This window comes from Chlamydotis macqueenii, chromosome 1 (assembly GCF_036417535.1).
Source record: "Chlamydotis macqueenii isolate bChlMac1 chromosome 1, bChlMac1.mat, whole genome shotgun sequence".
In the NCBI taxonomy this organism is placed as follows: domain Eukaryota; kingdom Metazoa; phylum Chordata; class Aves; order Otidiformes; family Otididae; genus Chlamydotis; species Chlamydotis macqueenii.
In genome coordinates, this window is record NC_141556.1 from 127159629 (window position 1) to 127183014 (window position 23386).

At 36.9% G+C, this 23386-nt stretch overlaps 1 protein-coding gene across 11 annotated transcripts in view; it reads left to right on the forward strand.

The window, feature by feature from the left end:
- Positions 1 to 23386, forward strand: part of DMD (dystrophin) — a 1302935-nt gene that overhangs the window by 1118526 nt on the left and 161023 nt on the right. For all 11 annotated transcript variants that reach the window (XM_086766697.1, XM_086766715.1, XM_086766672.1 and 8 more), the window contains one exon: positions 7485 to 7628. In XM_086766697.1, the coding sequence (XP_086622823.1) occupies positions 7485 to 7628 (144 nt within the window). The remainder of the gene's footprint in view (positions 1 to 7484; positions 7629 to 23386) is intronic.

Here is a 23386-nt window from a genome sequence, read left to right on the forward strand (position 1 = left end):
CTGCTTTTTTATTTTGTCAGTGAAATACTACCTTTGCCTTTAAAATACTATGCTGCCTTAAAACACAATAGAGATTTACATGGTAGTAACTATTATCTGATAGCAAGAAGAACTCCTGTGAGTCTCTGTTACCTGAAAGAGCTTTGGTAAGGAACATAAGTTATTCAACCTTTTATGTTTGTGTATATCTAATATACACCATATACACCTGTTAACTAACATAGTTAGTTTTTAGTATTTTAAAACCAGGTTTGACTGAGGCTTCATGACCTGAGCATATACATCTTTCCAAGTTCTTTTAGCTGTAATAATGCTGAATGAAACCACATTAAAGGAGAAATTTCCTTTGTAAAAATTGCTTTATATTTTTCTCTGTCTTCCATGTAGTGAAATGCATGTGTGTTAGACTGAAATGCTTCAAGTTACTCACTAGGCACTTCATCTCCTGATTGCTAGATTGTCTTCTTGGTTGCAGAGTAACTGAGTAACTAACTTTGATTATGTGTAAAAATTGGTGCAGAACTGTTCACGAACACTTCAGCAGTGATGAGCTTTTCCGTGTCATAGTTATAGTTGTTCCAGCAGAGTGAATTACAAGCTAAATTTGTTCATTTACTTTTCCCCCTCTGTAGAAGAGAACACAATTTCAGAATAAATGGCTAGGCAGTAGCACAGATTGTATCTGTTCAGGGACCATAAAACTGCATATCAGCTGTTGATGTGAAAAAAAAAAAAAATCAAGAATTCATAGTGATATGTGTTTCAGGATATGTGCATCTATTTATTGGTATGCTTCTGTTTATTAAATTAGACATCTTAATAATGAATTTTTTTTTCTAGCTATAACATTGCTACAAATCATAGGTTTTATCCCTTGAAATTTCAGAAGATAAGAGAATTATACCTGACATTAGTTCATTTTTCATTTGTTCTATTCAAAGTTTAATATCCTTATTTTAAAATAAATACTGACTTAGTCTTCCAAATTGTAGGAAATAACTTTGGAAAAATGTAATGTTTTATCACATTCAGAAATACTTAATTCAGAATGGGATAGGATTTAAAGGGCATTTGATTTTCTTCCTCCTATGATGTCTTCTATTTGAACTATTTTTATCCCAGATGATGATTTATATTCTACTCTAGTGCATTCTTGCTTGGTCATTTCGGGGTTTATAAAAATATATGGAAAATCAAATCATCTAAAATCCATTTTGTTTCAACACTGCCTGTCCCCAGGAGCACTGGAATCAAATAAAAATACAGCATGAATTCAAAAGGAAGCTAAGCGTACCATATTGAGCTAGCAGCTGACAATCCCAGGTTTCACTGAAATTTGAATCAGAATACACTAAACGCATCAGAGTGGAAACAAACTCATTTTGAATGATAAAGATGGAGACTGTTAAACTGTCCATGGTAAAATGTGTCGGTTTCTTCCATCTCATACAGTTTTAAATATAAAATCTGGAGATGTGCTCTGGCCCATGAATACTTCACTTGGACACTAAGGGAGCTGAGATAGAGAAATGTCAGTGCTGGGAACCCGCTGTGGCCCAGGTATAAGATGGCCTCACCTTACTGTGCAGATCCTGCTCTGATTTAGCTGCAGCTGCTGCTGGTATAAAAACTCCCCACAACACAAATTAATCTAGCACGGAAGAGGTTCTCTCCCTAAGCCATCTCATCTTTTCATCACAGTGCTAGATGTCCTTTTCAGACATATCAGGTAACTAATAAGGAAGAAATTTGACTTGGTACTGAGCAGTACAAGTTCAAAACATTGCTATCATAATAGGTTTGTAGAATCTGTAATGGCACAAACGAAGTACATTAAGAATGGTTGATCGTCGTCTCTCATGAGCTAGAATTAGGGATGCTCTTAAGTGGGTCTCAAGTGACAGATTTTTAAAAAGAAAAAAAGGAGATGGTTCTTCAGCCTAAATATTGAGCTTACCATGGGGTATTTTGGATAGTAAAAACCTATGTTAGTTTAAAAATCAAGTAGATAATTTCATGGAAGACTAATCCATCAAGATATGATTGACATAGAAATACAGCTTCTAGCTCCAGAATTTTTGAGACTAAAATTGCTGAGCTGGAAGAGTACAGAAAGGAGAAGGGAAGCTCATGCTTCTTCCCTTGCCTTCTTCCCTAAACAATGTATTGGCTACTATCAGACAAGAGACTGGGTGAGATGACCATTTTTTCTAACTGATTATGGCCACTCTATGTTCTAGACTTTTAATATTTGGCTGGTTATGGTGTTTGTGGTATGTGTCTTCTAGAGCTCTCGCTAATTTTCCAAGGCATTTGAAAATATTTTCTCCCAGGACTGTACAGATCATTTAAAATCCAATCTACCACCTGCAGTATCACATACCATTGAAATTCCTTCTTGCGTAAGGACAGTTATAATAAAGATAATCTGGAGCTGTTTCTCCTATCGCTTTTCCCACTGAGAAGTCATTTACACTCTGAGCAACTTAATTGGTTCAAATAGGTCTCCTTGTGGTATTGGTACACTACTCACCATGTATATTTGTTTTTAAATTACCAACAGCATAGCTATCTAAATTTTTCTGCTGTAAGGCTCTGATATGTACAGTATCTCTTGTGCAGAAGGGAAAAAATAGAAAAATGAATCAGTCTTAGACTATACAAACTGATTATTAAAAATATAAATATTTCTATAAAACATTTCAATCATACTGATGAAAATCACAATCCAGTAGAAATTTTAAGTTTCTTCTTCTATAGATGACAAGTACTGCAGAAGATGTAGAAATTAGTACTATTTTTAAACTTTGTTGAACACTTGTTAAAAAAAAAAAAGAACTCACATTGCATTTCACTGACTCCAAACCAAAAACCTAGCTCTAGACTCATGTGTGTTGACTGATGGACCTGTAGTCTGTGACAAACTGTTGTTTAACACAGTCTTATAGTCACTGACATTTTTAATCATAAAACGTCATATGCCAGGTCTTTCTATGGATAATTTTTTCTGTCTACAGTTTTTAATTGTAAGCTTTAATTGACACCAGATAGTTGTGCATTGACTAGCATTCTTTTTTTGCTGTTACTGTTTCTTACATTTTGATTTATCTAACTAATAAAATGCTAGTAAAAATTCAAGCTTAGTAATAATAGAACACAAAATACCAAATTTAAAGATGATTAAAAACCTGTTGTATTTTGTACATTGGAAAATTTGCATAAGACTGCAAAAATCCATATTCTTGCAGCAGAAAAAAAGCAATTAATGATTTTAAAGGTAGGGTAAAATAAGTTGTTTTTTTTTTTACTTCTGTATGTATTTCTGATTTATTTTCTTTTCTTGTGCCTTTCTTCTGTGTCTTAGCCTTTCTGCTCTATAAAATACCTTTCAGTCAAAAAACATGTTGACTAATTATGAAGTATCTTTATATTTCTCCTTAATTTAGGTATAATGATTGTGTGATTTACCTAATAATTTATGTCAACCTTTAAGTGAGATTAGTACTTTCAAGTCAACATTGTAGATGCAAATAATTGGCCTGAAATCATCCAGATACTTAAGTAGATGTTTAAAAACAACTGGTTTGTAAGTTTAGGCCTGTGTGCTTTGCCTAAGCAATGAAGTTTTCAATCAAAGCCTGATCCTATTGCCATATAAATTAATAGAAAATTAACTTGATTTAATGCAGAAACTGCATTGAAGTGCATTGTAGCATGGGAAATGATCTTTGTTACATTGATATATTGATCTGCATTTATTCTATCAGAGTTTTTTTTATTTTATATCGATACATTCATTATATATTTAAATTTTTATTGTGTTTTTTATTATATGATATTATATCAATATAGGTATAAAATTATATTTATATACCATGTGGGCATTGCTAACACTAGCTGAGAGATGTTCTCTCATCTTGGAAGCCAAGCAACACTGGAGGAAATGAGTTGACCATGCTAAGTGTAAGTCATAGAGTCACAGCTGAAGACCTTCGGCCACCAAAACTAACAGATCACAGAAAAAAAGGAGTAAAATAATTATTTGCAAGTAAAGTGTTCACACAGTGGTATATATATCTCTTCAGCCTTTGAGGCTTTTTTTTTTTTTTTTTGTATCACAGCCCTTTCTCTACACTACATTGTAATCAGTAATCTCTCTAGTAATGTCAGTTCTGTTCCAGTGGTCTAATACTGGTGAAATGGAGAAGTCAACTGTTATGTCATGAACTTGAGGTATGCCTTTTCTCTCACGTTGTGGCACTTGCATCATTCTCTGCACTTTCCTTTACAAAATGCACTTCTGATCGTGTATTTTACAGATTTATCATTAGAGTCATTCACTGTACATAAGTGCCACTTAGAATCATAGAATCATAGAATCATAGAATGGTTAGGGTTGGAAGGACCTTCGAAGGTCATCTAGTCCAACCCCCCTGCAAGGAGCAGGGACATCCCTGACTAGATCAGGTTGCTCAGAGCCTCATCCAGCCTGGCCTTGAACATTTCCAGGGATGGGGCCTCCACCACCTTTCTGGGCAACCTGTTCCAGTGTTCTATAACTCACATTGTAAAAAATTTTTTCCTAATTTCCAATCTAAATCTACCCCCCTCTATTTTAAACCATTACCTCTCGTCCTATTGCAACAGGCCCTACTAAACAGCCTTTCCCCATCTTTCTTGTAGGCCCCCTTGAGGTACTGGAAGACCACTATAAGGTCTCCCCGGAGCCTCCTCTTCTCCAGGCTGAACAGCCCCAACTCTCTCAGCTTGTCCTCATAAGAGAGGTGCTCCAGCCCTCTCATCATCTTTGTGGCCCTCCTCAGGATCTTCTCCAGCTGGTCCATGTCCTTCTTGTGTTGGGGGCTCCAGAACTGGACACAGTACTCCAGGTGGGGTCTCACCAGGGCAGAGTAGAGGGGGAGAATCACCTCCCTCGACCTGCTGGCCACGCTCCTCTTGATGCAGCCCAGGATGCAGTTGGCCTTCTGGGCCGCAAGGGCGCATTGCCGGCTTATATTGAGCTTCTCATCCACCAGCACTCCCAAGTCCTTCTCCTCAGGGCTGCTCTCAATCCATTCCCCGCCCAGCCTGTATTTGTGCCTGGGATTGCCATGACCCAGGTGCAGGACCTTGCACTTGGCCTGGTTGAACTTCATGAGGTTGGCATGGGCCCACCTCTCCAGCCTGTCAAGGTCCCTCTGGATGGCATCCCTCCCTTACAGCTTGTCGACGGCACCACACAACTTGGTGTCGTCGGCGAACTTGCTGAGGGTGCACTCTATCCCACTGTCCATGTCGCCGACAAAGATGTTGAACAGGGTCGGGCCCAACACGGACCCCTGAGGGACGCCACTCGTGACCAGTCTCCACATGGACATTGAGCCGTTGACTTAAGTCAGTCTAAGTCCTTATATTGTACAGTAATTTAACATAATTAGTAGAAGTCAAGTCTGGTTTTGAAAGACATTTTAGGAACAATTTTTCAATTATGTTTACCTTTAATTAAGTTAATTACATTCTAATGTCTATTAATGTCTTCATACTATTTACTCTTAAGGTTCACTAAGATGGCTGGATCAATTGATCAATGCCAATTGTATGTGGTTTAACAAGGCCAAGTGCTGGGTCCTGCACTTGGATCACAACAGCCCCAGGCGATGCTACCGGCTAGGGGAAGATTGCCTGGCAGAAAAGGACCTGGGGGTGTTTGTTGATGGCTGAACATGAGCCAGCAGCGTGGCCAAGAAGGCCAACAGCATCCTGGCTTGTATCAAAAGTAATGTGGCCAGCAGGACTAGGGATGTAATTTTCCCCCTGAACTTGGCACTGGTGAGGCTGCACCTCAAATACTGTGTTCAGTTTTGGGCCCCTTAGTACAAGAAAGTCATTGAAGTGCTGGAGTGTGTCCAAAGACCAGCAATGAAGCTGGTGAAGGGTCTGGAGCACAAGTCTTATAAGGAGCAGCTGAGAGAACTGGGATTGTTTAGTCCGGAGAAATGGAGGCTGAGGGAAGACCTCATTGCTCTCTACAGCTACTTGAAAGGAGGTTGTGGTGAGGTGGGTGTTGGTCTTTTTTCCACGAGTAACAAGCAATAGAACAAGAGGAAATGGCCTCAAGTTGTGCCAGGAGAGGTTTAGATTGGATATTAGGAAAAATTTATTCAGCTAAAGGTTTGTCCAGCATTGCAACAGACTGCCCAGAGAAGTGGTTGAGTCACCATCCCTGGAGGTATTTAAAAGATGTGTAGATGTGGTCCTTAGGGACATGGTTTAGTGGTGGACTTGGCAGTGTTAGGTTCACAGTTGGACTCAATGATCTCTCCAATCTAAATGATTCTATGATTCTATGAGATACTGGATGGGGTTTTTTGGCCTTTTTTGCATCACATGTTGATGAAATGGTTACTAGGCAATAACTTCAGGTTATTTGATGCTCTAAAATTAGATGCAGACCACATGTGGTCTGTATTAAAAATGCAGAGAGAAAGGAGCTAGAAAGCAAGACTAATATAGCAGGTAAATTATCCTGCCTTTGAGTGCGAACATAATATAGCAATAAAAAGTGTTCCTGAAAATGACAGCATTTGCCCCTTGGCAATGGCTCATTGTTACATTTTGACACATTTTGTCATGTTAAAGATTCATAAATGTCTCCTTAGAAAGGATAGATATGGAACAGTGGAAGATCTACATAAAGATTCTTCTCTTTGATAGAGTCGTGGTGCCCTGAATTTATCTGAATTTCCTCAGATGCATCGTGGAAGCATCATCATCAAGTTGTTCCTTTTATAATCAGAAAACTTGTAATTAGCATCTTTTGGTTTTCACATACATTACTGAAATTATTAACTAGACTGCTCTTATGCATGGTTTTAAAGGCTATCTTACAATATACGTAATTTTATTTTTTTTTTAAATATGAGTTATGTGGGCCAGTTTGGTATTCTTAGCAAAAAGATATTTTTATTTTTTTTATTTCCCATTAGTAACCTTTTATTTGTAACAGACAAGATACCCAAGGTAAGATCATGGCCTTAGTGAGGTCTGTAATAATTTTATCATTGCTTCTTTCTTTTTCATTTGTTGTATTTGGAACAGCAGTCATCTTCTGTTTTCATGTGTTAAACAGCACTTATCAGTCTGGTCCACCCGACATGTGCCACACACACATAAAGGATGAGGTGGGTGAGGAGCAGGCATGTGCAGTGCATGTTCCAGTGGGTGTGCTGGTTAGAGATTTGGCCTAACTGGCCAAAATTGCTATGAAGAGTCCAACTTTATATCATCTTCTGAAATGCTGGGCCTTACTCTTGAGACATAAAGTCCATAAGAAATTATATAAAAGGACTGTTAACTGTATCATGACCAGTACACTCCTTCCTTTCAGCTTGACATGGAATACCTTTGCATTACTAATCAGCTGGTACCAGAGCCAATAGTTTTTGAAGTTGGTGTTTATCTTTATTTATGTTCAATTCACACAGGTGTATCGGGCAGAAATTGTACCCCTTAAAGAAAAGGTGCATCAAGTCAATGACCTTGCTCACCGATTCGATCCTGATATTCAGCTCTCCCCGTACAACCTCAGCTGTGTGGAAGACCTGAACACAAGGTGGAAGGTGCTACAGGTACAATTTCCATTACTTTTTTCCTTGTTCTGCATTTAAGTATTTTTTTTTTTCTTTCTTCTGTGTGCTTGTTTTTTCCCTGTGGAATAGCACCAAACATACACTAAGGATTGAAGGAGGAGGAAGGCTGTCAGTAGTGGTGTCTCTGTGAGAACATACGGCTTAAAACTGATGCTGTATTTTCATATGCTTACAAATATTTTGTCAAGTAGTAATCAGGTAACCTAGTTTTTCTTATAGTTAAAGTCCTCATACAGTTAAAATACTTAATACTTTATTTACCTATTAATATTTAGTGATTCTAAATCCAGTGAATCATGATCATTTCTTTTAACTGGCTTATCTAGGTTTTACAGTTATTTTAATGGTATATATGGAAGATTTTCAAAATACAGTTTACTTATACTTCTTCATTCCTTTTACTATCATTTAAATAATTTTCAGGAGCAGCATTTTTAAATAAATTCCTCATAGGCAGATTAATGATTCTGTGCAGTGGAACATTTAAAGTCCTACCTGTAGAATCAATTATACAATTACAAGACATTACATGCATTCAGGTAATTAGCAAGATTTGATACTGCAAGTAAGGCTGTTCAGAAAGGAATTTCATCAGCTGAACCCTAACACAGGAGAAATATTAAGATATATTATGAAATTAAGGTGAACATCAACTATAAGTTATAAATATTGTAAAATTTACAAATCCTTTGGATTTTTTTACTTATATATCACTTAAATTTTAGATTATTTTATGTTACCTTGTGATAAAGGCTTCAAATATAGATACTTTTTCAAAAATGCACTGTATCATAGCTTAGAATTTTAGGAACAGTGTGCATGAGTAAGCGTATGTAAGCATGCGTGCAATGGTATATAGTGATGTAGGTCCCACAGCAGGGAAGTAATGTTATGATTAAATGAAGGCAAATGCAATTAAATTAACTTCATTAAGTGCTGGATTTTACTCACTATGTTATGTTTTGCTCCATCACTGCTTCGCATTTTGAAATTGTATCATTGCATTTACCTTAATATATTGCAAAAATGTAGAAGCATGGATTTTAGTAGAGTTTTGCCTTCATCATAAAATCCAAACATTAGCAATGGACTCAAATGAACCAACTCCCTCTTGTCCTATGGGCAGATAAAAGATCATGGTGCTGTCAACTCTAATAGTCAGTAAGAGGTTATTGCTTCTTTATTGCTTCTCCAAAAGAAATCTCACAGCTCTGTAAAATCTCGAGTTTATCACAGTTCATGCAAATATTAACAGGATTTTTTTTCTTTTTCCTAAAGCAGCTGTTTGTTGTGAGTGTGCTGTTTTAAGTAAAATATCATTAATTCTAGATCTTAATTCATTGGTATCTACTTTTTCCCAGATCCTCAGGCTAGAGTTCAGGTAATATTATTAAAGCAAACCAACAGAAATCTGAAGAAAGATTTCTGGAAGAGAAAATGAGTATTCCTGAAATGTTTATCCTACATATGAAAGAAATCACATCTGTTGCATTTAAAAAAAAAAAAAAAAACAGCTGAATGAGTTAACAAATTTGCTATGATTCATTGAAAAATAACTTTTTTCACTAACGAAATAGTTAACTAAATTCATGTGGTTTGCTGAAATACTTCATTACTTCAGCAAGAAATAAGAGAAAGCAGGAAGATTTTTTCAGAGTGAAAGCATCTATAGTGTGAAAAAGTCAAACAAATCTGAGAGAGGGCCCAAGATAAATGTTTTGTTGTTATTATTCATTTAAGTATTAGACAGAGAGCCAACTTGATATTCTAGACCGTTAAAAAATATATAGGGCAAATCACGTGTTAATACACATTTCAAAGATAATATGATCTTTTTTCCACAGCATACAAGAAGTGTTGTGAACAATTCACTTTCCATTGTAAATTATTGTCTTGATTTATCAAATCCAGACTATTTGGAAAACAAAGTGTTTCATCTTCTATGAAGACAGATACTTGAAAACAGTATGTCAGGGTGAGATGTTAGAGCTGATAGAACAAATAGTTAATTGGAATCTTATGGTTTACTGTCTTTTTTCATATGTACCTAAATGTAATCTGAAAGATATGGAGAGCACGGTGAAAACACTCCAGTAGATTTTCAAATACATCCTGAGTGGAAAAGACATCAGTAACTTTGAAGGATTATCATGTACAAAAGGCCAAGATGTGACTCCTGGGAAGAAGTGCAAATCTGTTCCTATAATATAATATTTCCACTTAAAAGGGAGGAGAGTTTGAGACGTATAAAGGAGCAGAGCTCATTTCAGTTAGAATAGACTAGAATAGAATAGAATAGTTCAGTTGGAAGGGACATACAACGGTCATCTAGTCCTACGGTTCTACCTGTGAAGTCTGCTGGACTTTGACGCTCACACCTGAGAGGCACTTTTTAGAGTTTTATGTGTTGTTCTGTGTTAGGGTTAGACTTGCTTGTGTATGACCAGCACTCGAGTTAGGTGTGATACTATTTATAGAAAAATCATAGAATCATAAAATGGTTACGGTTGGAAGGGACCTTCAAAGGTCATCTAGTCCAACCCCCCTGCAAGGAGCAGGGACATCCCCAACTAGATCTAGTTGCTCAGAGCCTTATCCAGCCTGGCCTTGAACGTTTCCAGGGATGGGGCCTCCACCACCTTTCTGGGCAACCTGTTCCAGTGTTCTATAACTCGCATCATAAAAATTTTTTTCCTAATTTCCAATCTAAATCTACCCCCCTCTATTTTAAACCATTACCCCTCATCCTATTGCAACGGGCCCTACTAGACAGCCTTTCCCCATCTTTCTTGTAGGCCCCCTTGAGGTACTGGAAGACCGCTATCAGGTCTCCCCGGAGCCTCCTCTTCTCCAGGCTGAACAGCCCCAACTCTCTCAGCCTGTCCTCATAAGAGAGGTGCTCCAGCCCTCTCATCATCTTTGTGGCCCTCCTCTGGACCTTCTCCAGCTGGTCCATGTCCTTCTTGTGTTGGGGGCTCCAGAACTGGACACAGTACTCCAGGTGGGGTCTCACCAGGGCAGAGTAGAGGGGGAGAATCACCTCCCTCGACCTGCTGGCCACGCTCCTCTTGATGCAGCCCAGGATGCAGTTGGCCTTCTGGGCCGCAAGGGCGCATTGCCGGCTTATATTGAGCTTCTCGTTGACTAGCACTCCCAAGTCCTTCTCCTCAGGGCTGCTCTCAATCCATTCCCCGCCCAGCCTGTATTTGTGCTTGGGATTGCCACTACCCAGGTGCAGGACCTTGCACTTGGCCTGGTTGAATTTCATGAGGTTGGCACAGGCCCACCTCTCAAGCTTGTCAAGGTCCCTCTGGATGGCATCCCTCCCTTCCAGCGTGTCAACAGCACCACACAACTTGGTGTCATCAGCGAACTTGCTGAGGGTGCACTCTATCCCACTGTCCATGTCGCCGACAAAGATGTTGAACAGGGTCGGGCCCAACACGGACCCCTGAGGGACGCCACTCGTGACCAGTCTCCACTTGGACATTGAGCCGTTGACCACCACTCTCTGAGTGCGGCCATCCAGCCAACTCCTTATCCACCGAGTGGTCGGTCCATCAAACCCATGTCTCTGTAGTTTAGAGAGAAGGATGTCATGCGGGACAGTGTCAAAAGCTTTGCACAAGTCCAGGTAGATGATGTCTGTTGCTCGTCCCTTGTCCACCGATGCTGTCACCCCATCATAGAAGGCCACCAAATTGGTCAAGCACGATCTGCCCTTGGTGAAGCCATGTTGGCTGTCACCAACCACCTCCTTGCTCTCCATGTGCCTTGGCATGGTTTCAAGGAGAATCTGCTCCATGACCTTGCCAGGCACAGAGGTGAGGCTGACCGGCCTGTAGTTACCCATGAAATTTTGGCCATGCAATAGGAAAAGCAAAAACACAAATAATTTTTGTTTCATGCAAAACAATTCTGCTTCCAAGATAGATTCCTATTGTATGTTTCTAGTTTTCAGTTTGACTGCTAGGATTTTTTTTTCATTCTGCCTTTTTTTTTTTTTTGCCTAAATGCCTTTCTTATAGTAATGTCGCACAAAATTAATACTTTAGTCCTTTCATCATTTTTTCTATTTATTTCAGTCTTCTATATATTTTCATGTGTCTTTCTTTTATACTACCCATGTTTTCTCTTTGGCTTGTATTCATTCCTTTTTTCAGAAAGTATTTCTTTCTGTATTCCTACTCTGCTCTGCCTTTATCCATCTTACTTCCCTTATTTCTATGATTTTTTTTTGTTCTTCCCTTTTTTTCTCAAGCTATAATGCTTAGTTTACTTGTCAGGTTTTCCTCTCAAAGGTTGGATCTGTCTCTCTCCTTGTCATGTTCCTAATGGGGAAAATATTTCTTACCCATGTATTCCATTTCCTAGAAACTATCACTGCAGAAAAATCATAAAACAGAGGCTTCTGTGCTATCGCTTGCCAGAAGTATACCCATTCTTGGTTATGTGTGGGAAAAGTACATAAGGACATAAGGTTCATCAGATCTGAAATAACAGTGAATTCTAGTGTTATGAGAAAGTTGCAGAGCATTGTGTGGAGGATGAAATGATGTCATGTTTGTTGCTTTATTAATACTGGGACTTTCAGAAGATCAGAGGAGGAATTGTATCATTTTAAGCCAAATCTTACAGAGATTTAATATATTCATTTTACAAACAAGAATAAGGCAGACCATGCTCAGTCATTTGCAGTAATGAGCCGTGATTGTACAGTGAAATAATTAGTGAATAGTATCAAATTTCTGCAGAATCTTTGCAGAACTTTGTTTATATTTCTGCAACAGCACATTTGCAATTAATTTACCTTTTTTGGTTCGGTTTTGGTCAATATGCACTGAATATTACTGGAAGAAAATTGCATGGAAAGGAAGATCAACTATGAGTATCAAGGAGACAGAATTTTAAACTTAGAGATAAGTATATTACATATTAGAAATTCTTACAGCCTCAACCAATCCTAGTTTTGAAGTGTTGTGTGAAGGTATATTTCATTACTGAAACCTAATGCACTCAGCTCAGTCACTGAAAACTATTTCATCATTTGTGGAGTTTAAGCAATGTGAAAGTAATTAGCTTCATGCCTTTTAAAGAGAAGTTTTGAGGAAAATATGCTGTTTATTTTTCCATTTTTCTTAAACATAAAAGGAGATGAAATCTCTCCAGGGAGCTATTTGTTATGAATTTCACAAGGAGCTCTCATGTGCAGATCCTGTGTTCTTCAAAGAGTATGTGTAATGAGATCATCCTGGGGGAAAACATGTCTTGCAAACTCTTGCTTACTTCTAGTTAACATTTGAGGAGCCAGGGAGACCAAGAAGTTGTATCCACTTCACTTTGGTCAGAGATTCAGTTGGTGTAATGCTGGTCAAAAGGCAAAACCTCTGACTTGTGAAAGAATTTCCAAGTATCCCACAGGGACCATAGCCTTCAGTTATAAAGAAAGACTTTTTTTGTGGTTGTTTAAATTAAATTGTGTCTACTCTTCTTTAGAATATCACCTGTAATAACATGAAAAATGTAAGAAAAACAGTCTTTCATTAAAAAAAAAAATCTTTTAAAAGATTTTGTCATGGCATTTGTATTCCAAAGCTTTTAGTTTAGTAAGCTGTATCGAACTGCATGTGTCTCTGGCCAGCCTATCTAGTTTGTAAAACTAAGCAAGCTGGAGGAAGCACATAAAATGGCAAGAGCTAAAACAGACATACTCTGCGTATATAGATAGATAGATACACACACACACACGTATACAGATGCACATATACATACATTTATAGTTGGACTCTGTGATCTTAACGTTCTTTTCCAACGTAAATGATTCTATGATTCTATGATTTCTATAGGTAAAGTGTGACTCTAAAGAAGCATTAGTCGTAATTTCGGTATTGTTCCTTACTCCTCAACTCATCTTGCACCAGTAGCAAAGATTCTCCAACATGTGGGGATCTGACGATTGATGTGGCAGAGAGGTGTGCTGCCTCTTGTTGAAGAGTCCAGCCACAACTGATATTCTGTTCCCTCAAACCGCTCTCTGCTCACAGGAGCCGCTGAAGAAACAGCAGGCTTTTAATACCACTGCAGGCAGTTATCTGAAGCTGTACCGTAGTCATATTTGTATTCTGCTCAGGACAGACTCTTTACTGAGCTGTGTAATGCACACCATTGTAATAAGTATCACTGCAATCAATTATTTAAAAAAAAAAAAACAGTGTCTTCTGGGTGCTTCACAAATATTAACTGGTTCTTTCAATCCATGGTGAGAAATATGAATGAATCTTACCATCTGTGTTTGCAGAAGAACTAACATTGATAATATAAAAGCCAAAAGGGAAATCCCTTCTTTCCTGAAATTCATGTGAAACTGTGATTATGCATCAGAGTCTTGCTGGCCTCCATATGTAAATGTTCCACCAGATAGCGACAGGTGTTTTCAAATATTTGTTCAGATCTAGTGAATGTCTCAAAGGCTGAGTCACGGGCATGCTGGGCAGCAGTCCTTAGCTCGCATTCCACTTTTGGTAGGGGGTGAGCATCAAGGAAACTAAGTTGCATAAAAATATAAGTTAAAATTAGTGCTGACCTATCACAGTATCTTAGGTTTGGAGGTTTTTTTTTCTATTTTACTTCACCTTCTCTCCTCCATGCCTTCTCCAATAAAAAAAAAAATCCTCAGAAAAGAAGCAAAATAACTACAAAAATAAACATGTAAAAGAAATTGGGGTTTTTTCAGGTTTGTCACTGTTGAATTGAAACAAGTTTACCAGATTCTTGGGTCCCTTTTTTATTTGCACATGAGTAGCATGGTAATGGTTTCAGGAAGGATGTTACGTCTAAACCATATAATTAAGATTTGAATATTATCCTGGACAATAATTTTTCATAAAGAAAAAGTAAAACCTCTTCTGTTTTTTTAAATTTCAGTTGTCCAATTGTTACTGCATAGGAATCTCATACAGGAAAGTTCTAGTCATATAATTAAACAGAAAATCTGCCTTAAATTTTGTATATCTTGCCTTACAATAAAAATTATTTATTCCATATTAAACAGTGAGTGTAAACTGGGGGTGTGTTAAAAGTGGATAGATTGGCAGGTGATGCAACAGTAGCAAGAAAGATGTTTCTTCCTCCACAGGAGACAAAAAATGTCATGTATATAAGAATGTGCCATATAAAAGGCAGTTAGGTTTTTATAGTGGAGCACTATGACCTTTCTGTTACCTTAGCAGGTTCTCTTTTCATTGTGTCATTTCATTAATTTTAATAATTAATTTATTTCTATTTGTTTGCTTTTCCTCTTTTTTAAACTATATTTTTACTTATGTTGTCTGTGAGTAGCTGACAAAAACAGGAGATAGCTTTTCTAAATAAATGGAGCCAAAATTCTTGCTCATCTGTAATTACAATAATTACTAAAAACATAGTTCTTTTCAACCTTGAAATTTGAAATTATTTTAGTAGTTGCAGATTTCATCTTCCCAGCAGAGGGAGATTTTGATCCTTTTTGGAAGCTGAATTTTACCATCAGACTCTTTAGTTAATGCATTGGTTTGTATATTCCATGAGAACTGGAACTTCTGCCAAAACCACAGTTGTCATGGGTCTTTAATGTCTCTTATTTGTTTAATTGCCTATGCCAGTTGGTTACAGAATACCCATGTATTTTTCTTCATTTCTGTTAGCTTGAGTCTGTTTTGCTCAGTGTTTGTCTGAAAAAAATATGCATATAGATTCCCTTTACAGTCATTCATGCTGTAGAGATCCTATTTATTTATTTTTGTAAGCTAGTGGAGGAAGGCCAGCTGTCTGGATTGGGATTCAATTCTTCTAATGAAGTGTGTGTCAAAAATTGGAAAGATTCCTTCCTAAATTAGGAGGACATCTTCATTGCTCGTTGTGGCATGTTTAGGGCAGCCAGTAAATAAAGGGTGTATGTAAGTGTAAACAGGCATGGTTAACATCAACAGCCATGCCAGCAGGAAAACTAGTAAAACCATGTTAAAGTTTTGTTCTCTGTGCTGAATTTCAGTTTGTTGAAACTGTAAATCTCTCTTTTTTTTTTTTTTTTCTTTTTTTTTTTTTTAATGGAAGATACATTCATTTTAGAGTTTTGTTATCCTTTTTTTACTTTCTTTACTTTGGACTTTTGTCCTTTATGAAGCTTTGTTTTGAGAACCATGCAGAAGAACAGCATTTTAGCCTACTTTATAGTCTCACTTCAATATGCACGTATAGATTTCTTCTGATTTTTTGTTTTGTTTTGTCTCTCATACATGTATATGAGTATACGGGATTATTAAAAAAAAACAAACCTGAATTACATTGTTTATAAGTACAAAGAAAATCACTTAAAAATTATCAAATGCAAGAAAGTACGTTACACATGCAACTTGAATTTAGCACTCTGTTGTACCGTCTTTGCATATACAATATATTCTGTAAGATCTCAGATTTATCTGGTTGATGGATAAATGATAGGAAGAGAATGGACATAGTAGTTGATATGTTAGTCTCATTTCCTTATAAAATAAGAGTTGTGCAATTTACTTTTATCTCTTTGCAGTTATAGATTACGCTTGGCAGCTCACATCTATATGAGTCATACCAGACTACATTTAGGATACTGGGGAAAACTGAGAATCATAGAATCATAGAATCATAGAATGGTTAGGGTTGGAAGGGACCTTCAAAGGTCATCTAGTCCAACAACCCTGCAAAGAGCAGGGACATCCCCAACTAGATCAGGTTGCCCAGAGCCTCATCCAACCTGGCCTTGAACGTTTCCAGGGATGGGGCTTCCACAACCTCTCTGGGCAACCTGTTCCAGTGTTCTGCAACCCTGATTGTAAAAAATGTTTTCCTAATATCTAATCTAAATCTACCCCCCTCTATTTTAAAACCATTACTCCTTGTCCTATCGCAACAGGCCCTACTGAACAGCCTCTCCCCATCTTTCTTGTAGGCCCCCTTGAGGTACTGGAAGGTACTGGTTATGATACTGAGGTACTGGTTATGATACTGTTGAAAATGTGTTCACTGTAAACCAACATGCACTAATTCTGTTGCTTTTTAGTCAAACAGTTTTAGCTAAATTATTCTGTTTATAGCTCTTTACCTTATTTACTGGCCATCATTGAAATTGCACTGAAGATGGAATTATTCATATTCTTTAATATTCATGATCTGTAATACTCAAGTGTTGTCCCAAATATGGATTCTTTTAACTGGTGTGCAGTACATCAATCTTACAGAGCAGAGGTATTTATTTATTTCATTTCTGCACAGAGATGTGTGCGAGGGGGTAAATCCACAGCACTAGCAGACCTGGTTACAGTAGCATTACATATTTATACAATTCAGAATAACAGTTCTGCCTTTTGGTGACACCTGTTTAAGTACAATTGGTTAGTTCTTTTCTTATGTTAGTATAAAGATACAATACTTAAATTTACTATGAATGCTTGGTGAGTAGGAGCCTTTATCTGAGGAGAGGGCGATTTTAGCACTAGAATTGTGGTTTTCATATTATGATGAGAGAGTTCACTTTGAGGACACTAATTAGTGGAATTTGTTGACCATCCACAACCTTTATCAATGCAAGGATATACATCCTCTCAGTTTAATAAATATTTTCATGGTCTCCTTGAGCCTATCTTGGTGTTTCTTTGTTCCAGCAGATTTACGGCATCATCCCACTCTTTCAGAGCCATATCTGCCATGTTACTCTTTGGTTATCTTGGCTCTCCCTTTCCCATGCAGATCCTTGCTGACTTTATGCTCTTTTGACAATCATCCAGATTTCAGTACCTTCTGGGGCAAGATGTTTCTTTTTTTATCAGTCTTTCAGCTTCTCGTCAAGGATATAGTTGTTAGCAGGGTATGATACTTTGTTTATACAAAGTAACTTGGCTTGCTCAAGCCAGATTCTGTTTCACTTGTTTCCTTGCCTACTGGAAAATTTCATAAAAACTCATTCATGTAAATTTCATTAAAATTTAATTCGTGTACATCATGAGCATCTTGCAAATATTAATTGAAATTATTTCTGTAAAATCCCTTTGACAAGGAAAGTAGAAATTACATTTGGAGAATTAAAGCTCTGAGTTTCAGTCCTGCGAAGGTGTATAGACTTGGGTGTTTTTACCTTGGATGCTAAAATTGGAGAGAGAGCTTCATTTTTTCCTGTCTAAGTTGAGACAATATGGCCTGATTTTTTTGAACACCTTTTTTAGGTGTGTGACCTGATTCCAATCAGCTGTTTTTAGGCCATTCATTGTAAAAATTAGGGGGTTTTTAAGGTAAGAATGTGTAAGGGTGAAAAGCTGAGTGCACTAAGTTAGTAGGAGTCAGAATAGTGAAAGCAAACAAGGGCGAAGCAAAAATGAACCTTGCAGTTATAAGTCATTCTCCAGTCCTGACTTCTACATCACAGGTCCCTTTCCTTGCCAAAATGTTATCAACTGTCAGAGCTCATAATTCGTGGATTAGATTTTAAAAGGCAATAGAATAGGACAGGCTTCCGTAGGGTTGGGTAGGGTAGGATATGTTGTCAGCTATCTCCTGACACCAGAAGGATGATGAGTCTTAGCAATTTCTGGTTCTGCTCCATACCCTAGAGGGGACGTTCTCTGCTGACACGGATCGTCTGCCCATTCATCCTCACTTGGTTTGAAGCAAGGTTAAAGCAGATATACAGAGTTTGCTTTGAATGTGAAACACGTTTGTCTCACAGAGAGCGTTTGCAGAATTTAAGAGCTGTCCTGTAAAGGCTCTCTCTAATGTGATTTTCAGGGCCTTGTAATTCAATGAAACCTTAATGAATATCATTGGAAGCAGTATAAAACCTCTTAGATTCCAAGTCCCGGTGCCAAAGTATTGTTACAGGTTTTTAAAGGGAGAAAATGTAAAACTGGCAAAAAATATTGCTTTTTCTCCCCATTCTTGCTAATCCCTTTTCTGAAATGCTGTGAATTTTTTTAGAAGAAACTTCATTTAAAGTGATAAAAAGCCCAAGACAGAGTAATAATATGCAAATTTCCAGTGCAAAAGGTTAATGTTAGCCAATCTTTATTCTTTGTTGAGTCATTTTGTGTCTTTCTGATGTATCAATTACGTATTATATCACTGCAGGTATTTTTATGTCAGGCTGTCTACTTTCAAGTCGCAGAAAGCTTTTACAGTCCTTAAGCTGTGCGGTATTGTGTGCTATATTTTCTAAATCTTTTTACTTCAGTAAGATTTTAAGCTAAGTAAGATATTTTGTCATTTTTGAAAGTACTGTTAACAATAGTGTTTAAAATACTAAAAATGTCAGTAGCCTTAAGTTGTGACAGTTTTAAAACCAACTTTTGTAGGTGATTATGTGTGTCATTTTCCGAATATTTTCACAAGGTGCTCTCTAAAAGTGACATTGTAGTTTTCATCACACCTTGAGTAAAGCTGAATGTTGTGTCCTTCTATAAAAAAATTCTAGGCAGTGTGGAAGTCATGTAATGGTGTGTTAATTGTATAGGAGGGCACTTTATAATTGAAATGGCTCAGCTTCTGGTATGTGTTGTGTGTCCAAACGTTTTCTGTAAAATGCTTCCTAATTTGGATCCACTCAGCACAAGACAGGCAAAAGGAGTTGTTTCAAGATGCTCGTTGTTTCCTGTGGCTCATATCAAAGCCATTCAATTCTTCTGCTTGCTGTTACTTTATAAAACACTGATACTGCAATAACCTTTAGAAATGCACTGCTTAGTTGCAGAACAAACATTGTATAAATTACGGTTCTTGACACAGAGGTTACAATGTCAGTTTTTATTCATATTGCTTTGTTATTTCTTTTGTACCTGGAGAATCATAGCGACATCCAAATCCTGTGTTACGGAAATGAATTCCTTAGGGTATGCCATTTTGTTTGGGAAGCCTCGTGTGTAGCATAAAGACTCAACGAGTCTTTCTTTTCCATTTTCTTAGGTGTTCAAAGTTGGTTCTCTGCCATAGCTCAGCTTGGTTTAAAATAAAATTAATGGCATCACTAATTAGTATTAATCAATCTAGAAAAATATGTCTATGTTTGTAGATAATTTATTCATTGTGTTGGATGTTGTCACTTTGATCCCTCTGATTTCTTATCTTGGTCTCAAGTGTTTTGTGTCCTTTTTCCCCAGTATCCCTCATTTTAGGGTACGTTTTCATCTGTAAAAACAATGAGTTCTGTCCTACTTATCTGACATACAGCTGATAATACAGCATGGTTTCAGCAGTGCAGTCATTTTTTGGATATTCAGAAGAAATAGAAGAATGTGTCTTCCATAAAATAGCTTTGTGTTTCTTGTATATCCCAACATTCCAGTTCCTTATCTCAAAATATCACATTTCAAATCCTGAATTGACTTTGTCTGTACTTTTGCCAGTCAAAGAGCTAAGATAACCGAATTTGGTTTTCACATCAGTTGTCATAGCTGGCTGCAATATATCGCTGATTTTGGCTAGGTTTACCTTTAAAGAGAAAGGATTTACTTTTTTTTTTTTTTTATAAAGCCTTTGTAACTTTATTCAGCTGTGAATGATGTGTGAAATACTGTCAGACCAGTATGGTGTGTTGCAGGAACTATGCAGGTTCCCTCTTTTAAAAAGTCAAGTTCTAATCCTTTTTTTTCCACTAGTGAATAGGAGGTCAACTCTCAGCAAACAAAGTTTCTGAAAGACAGAGACAAATCCAATGTTAGGATTTTACTTTTCTCTCTCAATACTGTGCTCCCACGTCATTGTACTGTGCTTAGTAATTCCCACAGCTGATGGGATAAGCCTGTGATGTTTAACAGGGCCAGGTCATGCTGATTATTTTAGCTTTGCCAATTACACTCTACATAATTTTCAAACTTTTTAAACCATCTTGTGCATAAATTTACATGTTTTTAGATAAGTATCCATCTATGGATCAGAAAGGGACGTTAAGAAACTTAGTTAAATTACAATGAAATTGTGTTGATTTGGCATAAGTCATAGTAGCCTTTTAATTTTACTATAGCTCTGATAGCTTAAACATTTTAAGGGTCTGTCTCATTATCTAGAAAAGGGGAATAGATTTAAAAAACTCTGCTTCATGTAAATTTGCATTTATAAGTATTTATTATTATCCAGGCTGAGGCCCCTGAATGATAACTAATAGTGTACTTGTGATGTGAGCTGCACTACAGTGTGTGGAAAGGACTTTGGACACAAAGTGCAATTTTATATTGTTCAGCATGTTTATTGAAAGCACGGTTATACTTAAGGAAAACATGAATGGTGTAAAATCTGCTTCCGTTAGTCTATGAACCTATTCCAGAAAACAAGTCACAGACTCTTTAACATACAATTTACATGCTATTGTGTGGTATTCATGCTAACACTGCTCTGTAACATAGGTGGTACCAGGCAGACTTAAGCCATCGTGGGCCATTGGCTTTGTCTGCTCTGCCATCCCGCAAAACGGTACTGTTACCCCCGTTGAGCTTGCATAGCTCAGATATCCTTGTATGACCCAAGAGCAACATGGGTGCCTTTTTGTGCCAGAAGGAAAATCCTTTATTGTACGGTTTGTCAAAGAACATCCTAGGAAAGACGTAAAAGCTGCAAGAATAAAAAGACTGATTTGCTGGTGTTAGGAAGCTCATCAATTCTTAAACCTTTAGATAGAAAATATTATTTGTTCCTGATCCTTCTAGCTCTTTGGAAGAGTAGTCCAGAAAAGATGTATTCACAGTTGTATGCAAAGTAGATTTCATGAGCTCCCAGGCTATATTATTTACATGATCAGTATATTCACACAGCAATGTTACCGCATAGAGATACTGTATTTCACTGTCTGTTTCATATTCAGACAGGCTCTAGCTTGCCAGAAATTTATTTTTTTTTTTTTCTGAATGAGCGTATAACTAACAGATGTTTGTTTTTTGGCTCCATGTCTACATTCTTTGAAAGCTGGAGAATTAAATTGCTGACATTCAGACAACACTAATTCACATATCCAGGGAGCCTAATTTGCCATCCCCGAGATCCTGATTCCTGGTGTTCTTGGGTTTAAAAACCATTTCAGTAACACAATATAAGAATAGGCTAGGGAGTTTCAATAGTATGCTCCTGCTAAACATAATCACATTTTATAAACATCTGCGTCATTACTGGTGTGATTCATCTCTAAGCTGTATACAGCTGTGTTTCCAGTTTCAATTAACAGTCCCTTAATTGCATATCCATCTCATGTTACTAATTTAGTTAATTTATTCATAATTAAGAGTATTCTTTTTTCTACGAAGGTTTGTTTGAGCTTAGTACATTATGAAAAATAAAAAAACCTTAAGGCTGAGGGATTTTGATTCTTAAAATAGTCACATCAGAACAAAAATGTCATTCATGCACCTAGAGAGGAAGACAAGATATAAGGGACATATTTTTATATTTTTTCTTTTCTCATTGTGGAATGAGAAGCCTTTGGAAAGGTCTTGATTTGTGTTTGAAAGCAAATGACTGTATGAATGTGCTCTTTTCTCCTCATTTTTGCCCCTCTTCCTTTTGCCCAAAATATAAGGTAATTTTATAGTTCAGACAGATACAAGAGGTTTTAATATGTAAGAAAAAATGATAGTTCTAAAAAGGGTGTTACAAGAACAGAGGTATGTAGGAGACATGAATCATCCTGCTTCATGTGTTTTGTCCTCTAACATTTATATTTTAGAATATGCTGTATTTAAAAGCACCTGTGTGATTAGGAACTCTAAGATAACTTAAAAAAATAAGACTGAGACACAGTCAAGTGAAAGATAAGGACTGTCTTAGTAATATTCTTTGTCAAAAGAAGTGTTTGCTTTTTTAGAAAATAGCTTTTGTATATCAGTACAAGAATATTGTGTGCAAAATGGTTTAGAAATCCTAGGAAAAAAACCTTCCTGCAGTTGTCCACAATCTGATTATGTTCATCACTTACTATTTCAGCAGGATTGGTTACAACCCTCCAGTACATTGTAAATACACAGATACTGTCTTCTCTGTTATCTTTACAAGCCCTACTGGAATATTCATTCTAGGAAATGTCTACAATATTGATATAAGTGATTCTCTAAAAAGAAAAATAAAAAGGAAAAAAAAACCTCAGCTTTTTCTGACTTCCTTTAGCATGAAAAATATTTTGATACTTGTATGTTATCAGTGAGCAGCTGAGCAGAACATTGAAATTTCAGCATCCCTTTCTGGAAAAGAAAAGAGAGAGAAATACAGGACAGTCTTCCCTCTTTAAAAACAAAAAATATTTGTTAGTTGTTTGAGATAAATGTTGTTTCCTGAGTAAACTATCACATTGCTATAATTTGAAGTAAACATAAGGATCTGTAAGTTGTACAGAAAACATTGAAATAGTCTGATCAATATGTCTCAAGCAGAGCTGCAGGTTTTTAATGACAGCTGCTGAATCCCTTCTAGCTGAAAAACACAGTTGTCTGCTGCTTTTTCCTTTAATCTTCCCCTTCTTCCAATCTCCTTCATGCTCTTTTTAGTTTCTCTCATTGCTCTTTTTCTCCTTGAAGCTTCCTTTCTTCCTCTTCATATAAGCTTCTCCTTGTTTGTCAAATCATCTACAGTCATACCTCTATTTTTTTTTTTTAAAAAAAAAAAAAGGTGAGGAAGAAAATAATTAAATAAACAAATAGAAAACACAACCAGAAAATTTGTAATCTAACATAAGAAGAAAAGAGATGGAGAGAAGAAAAATG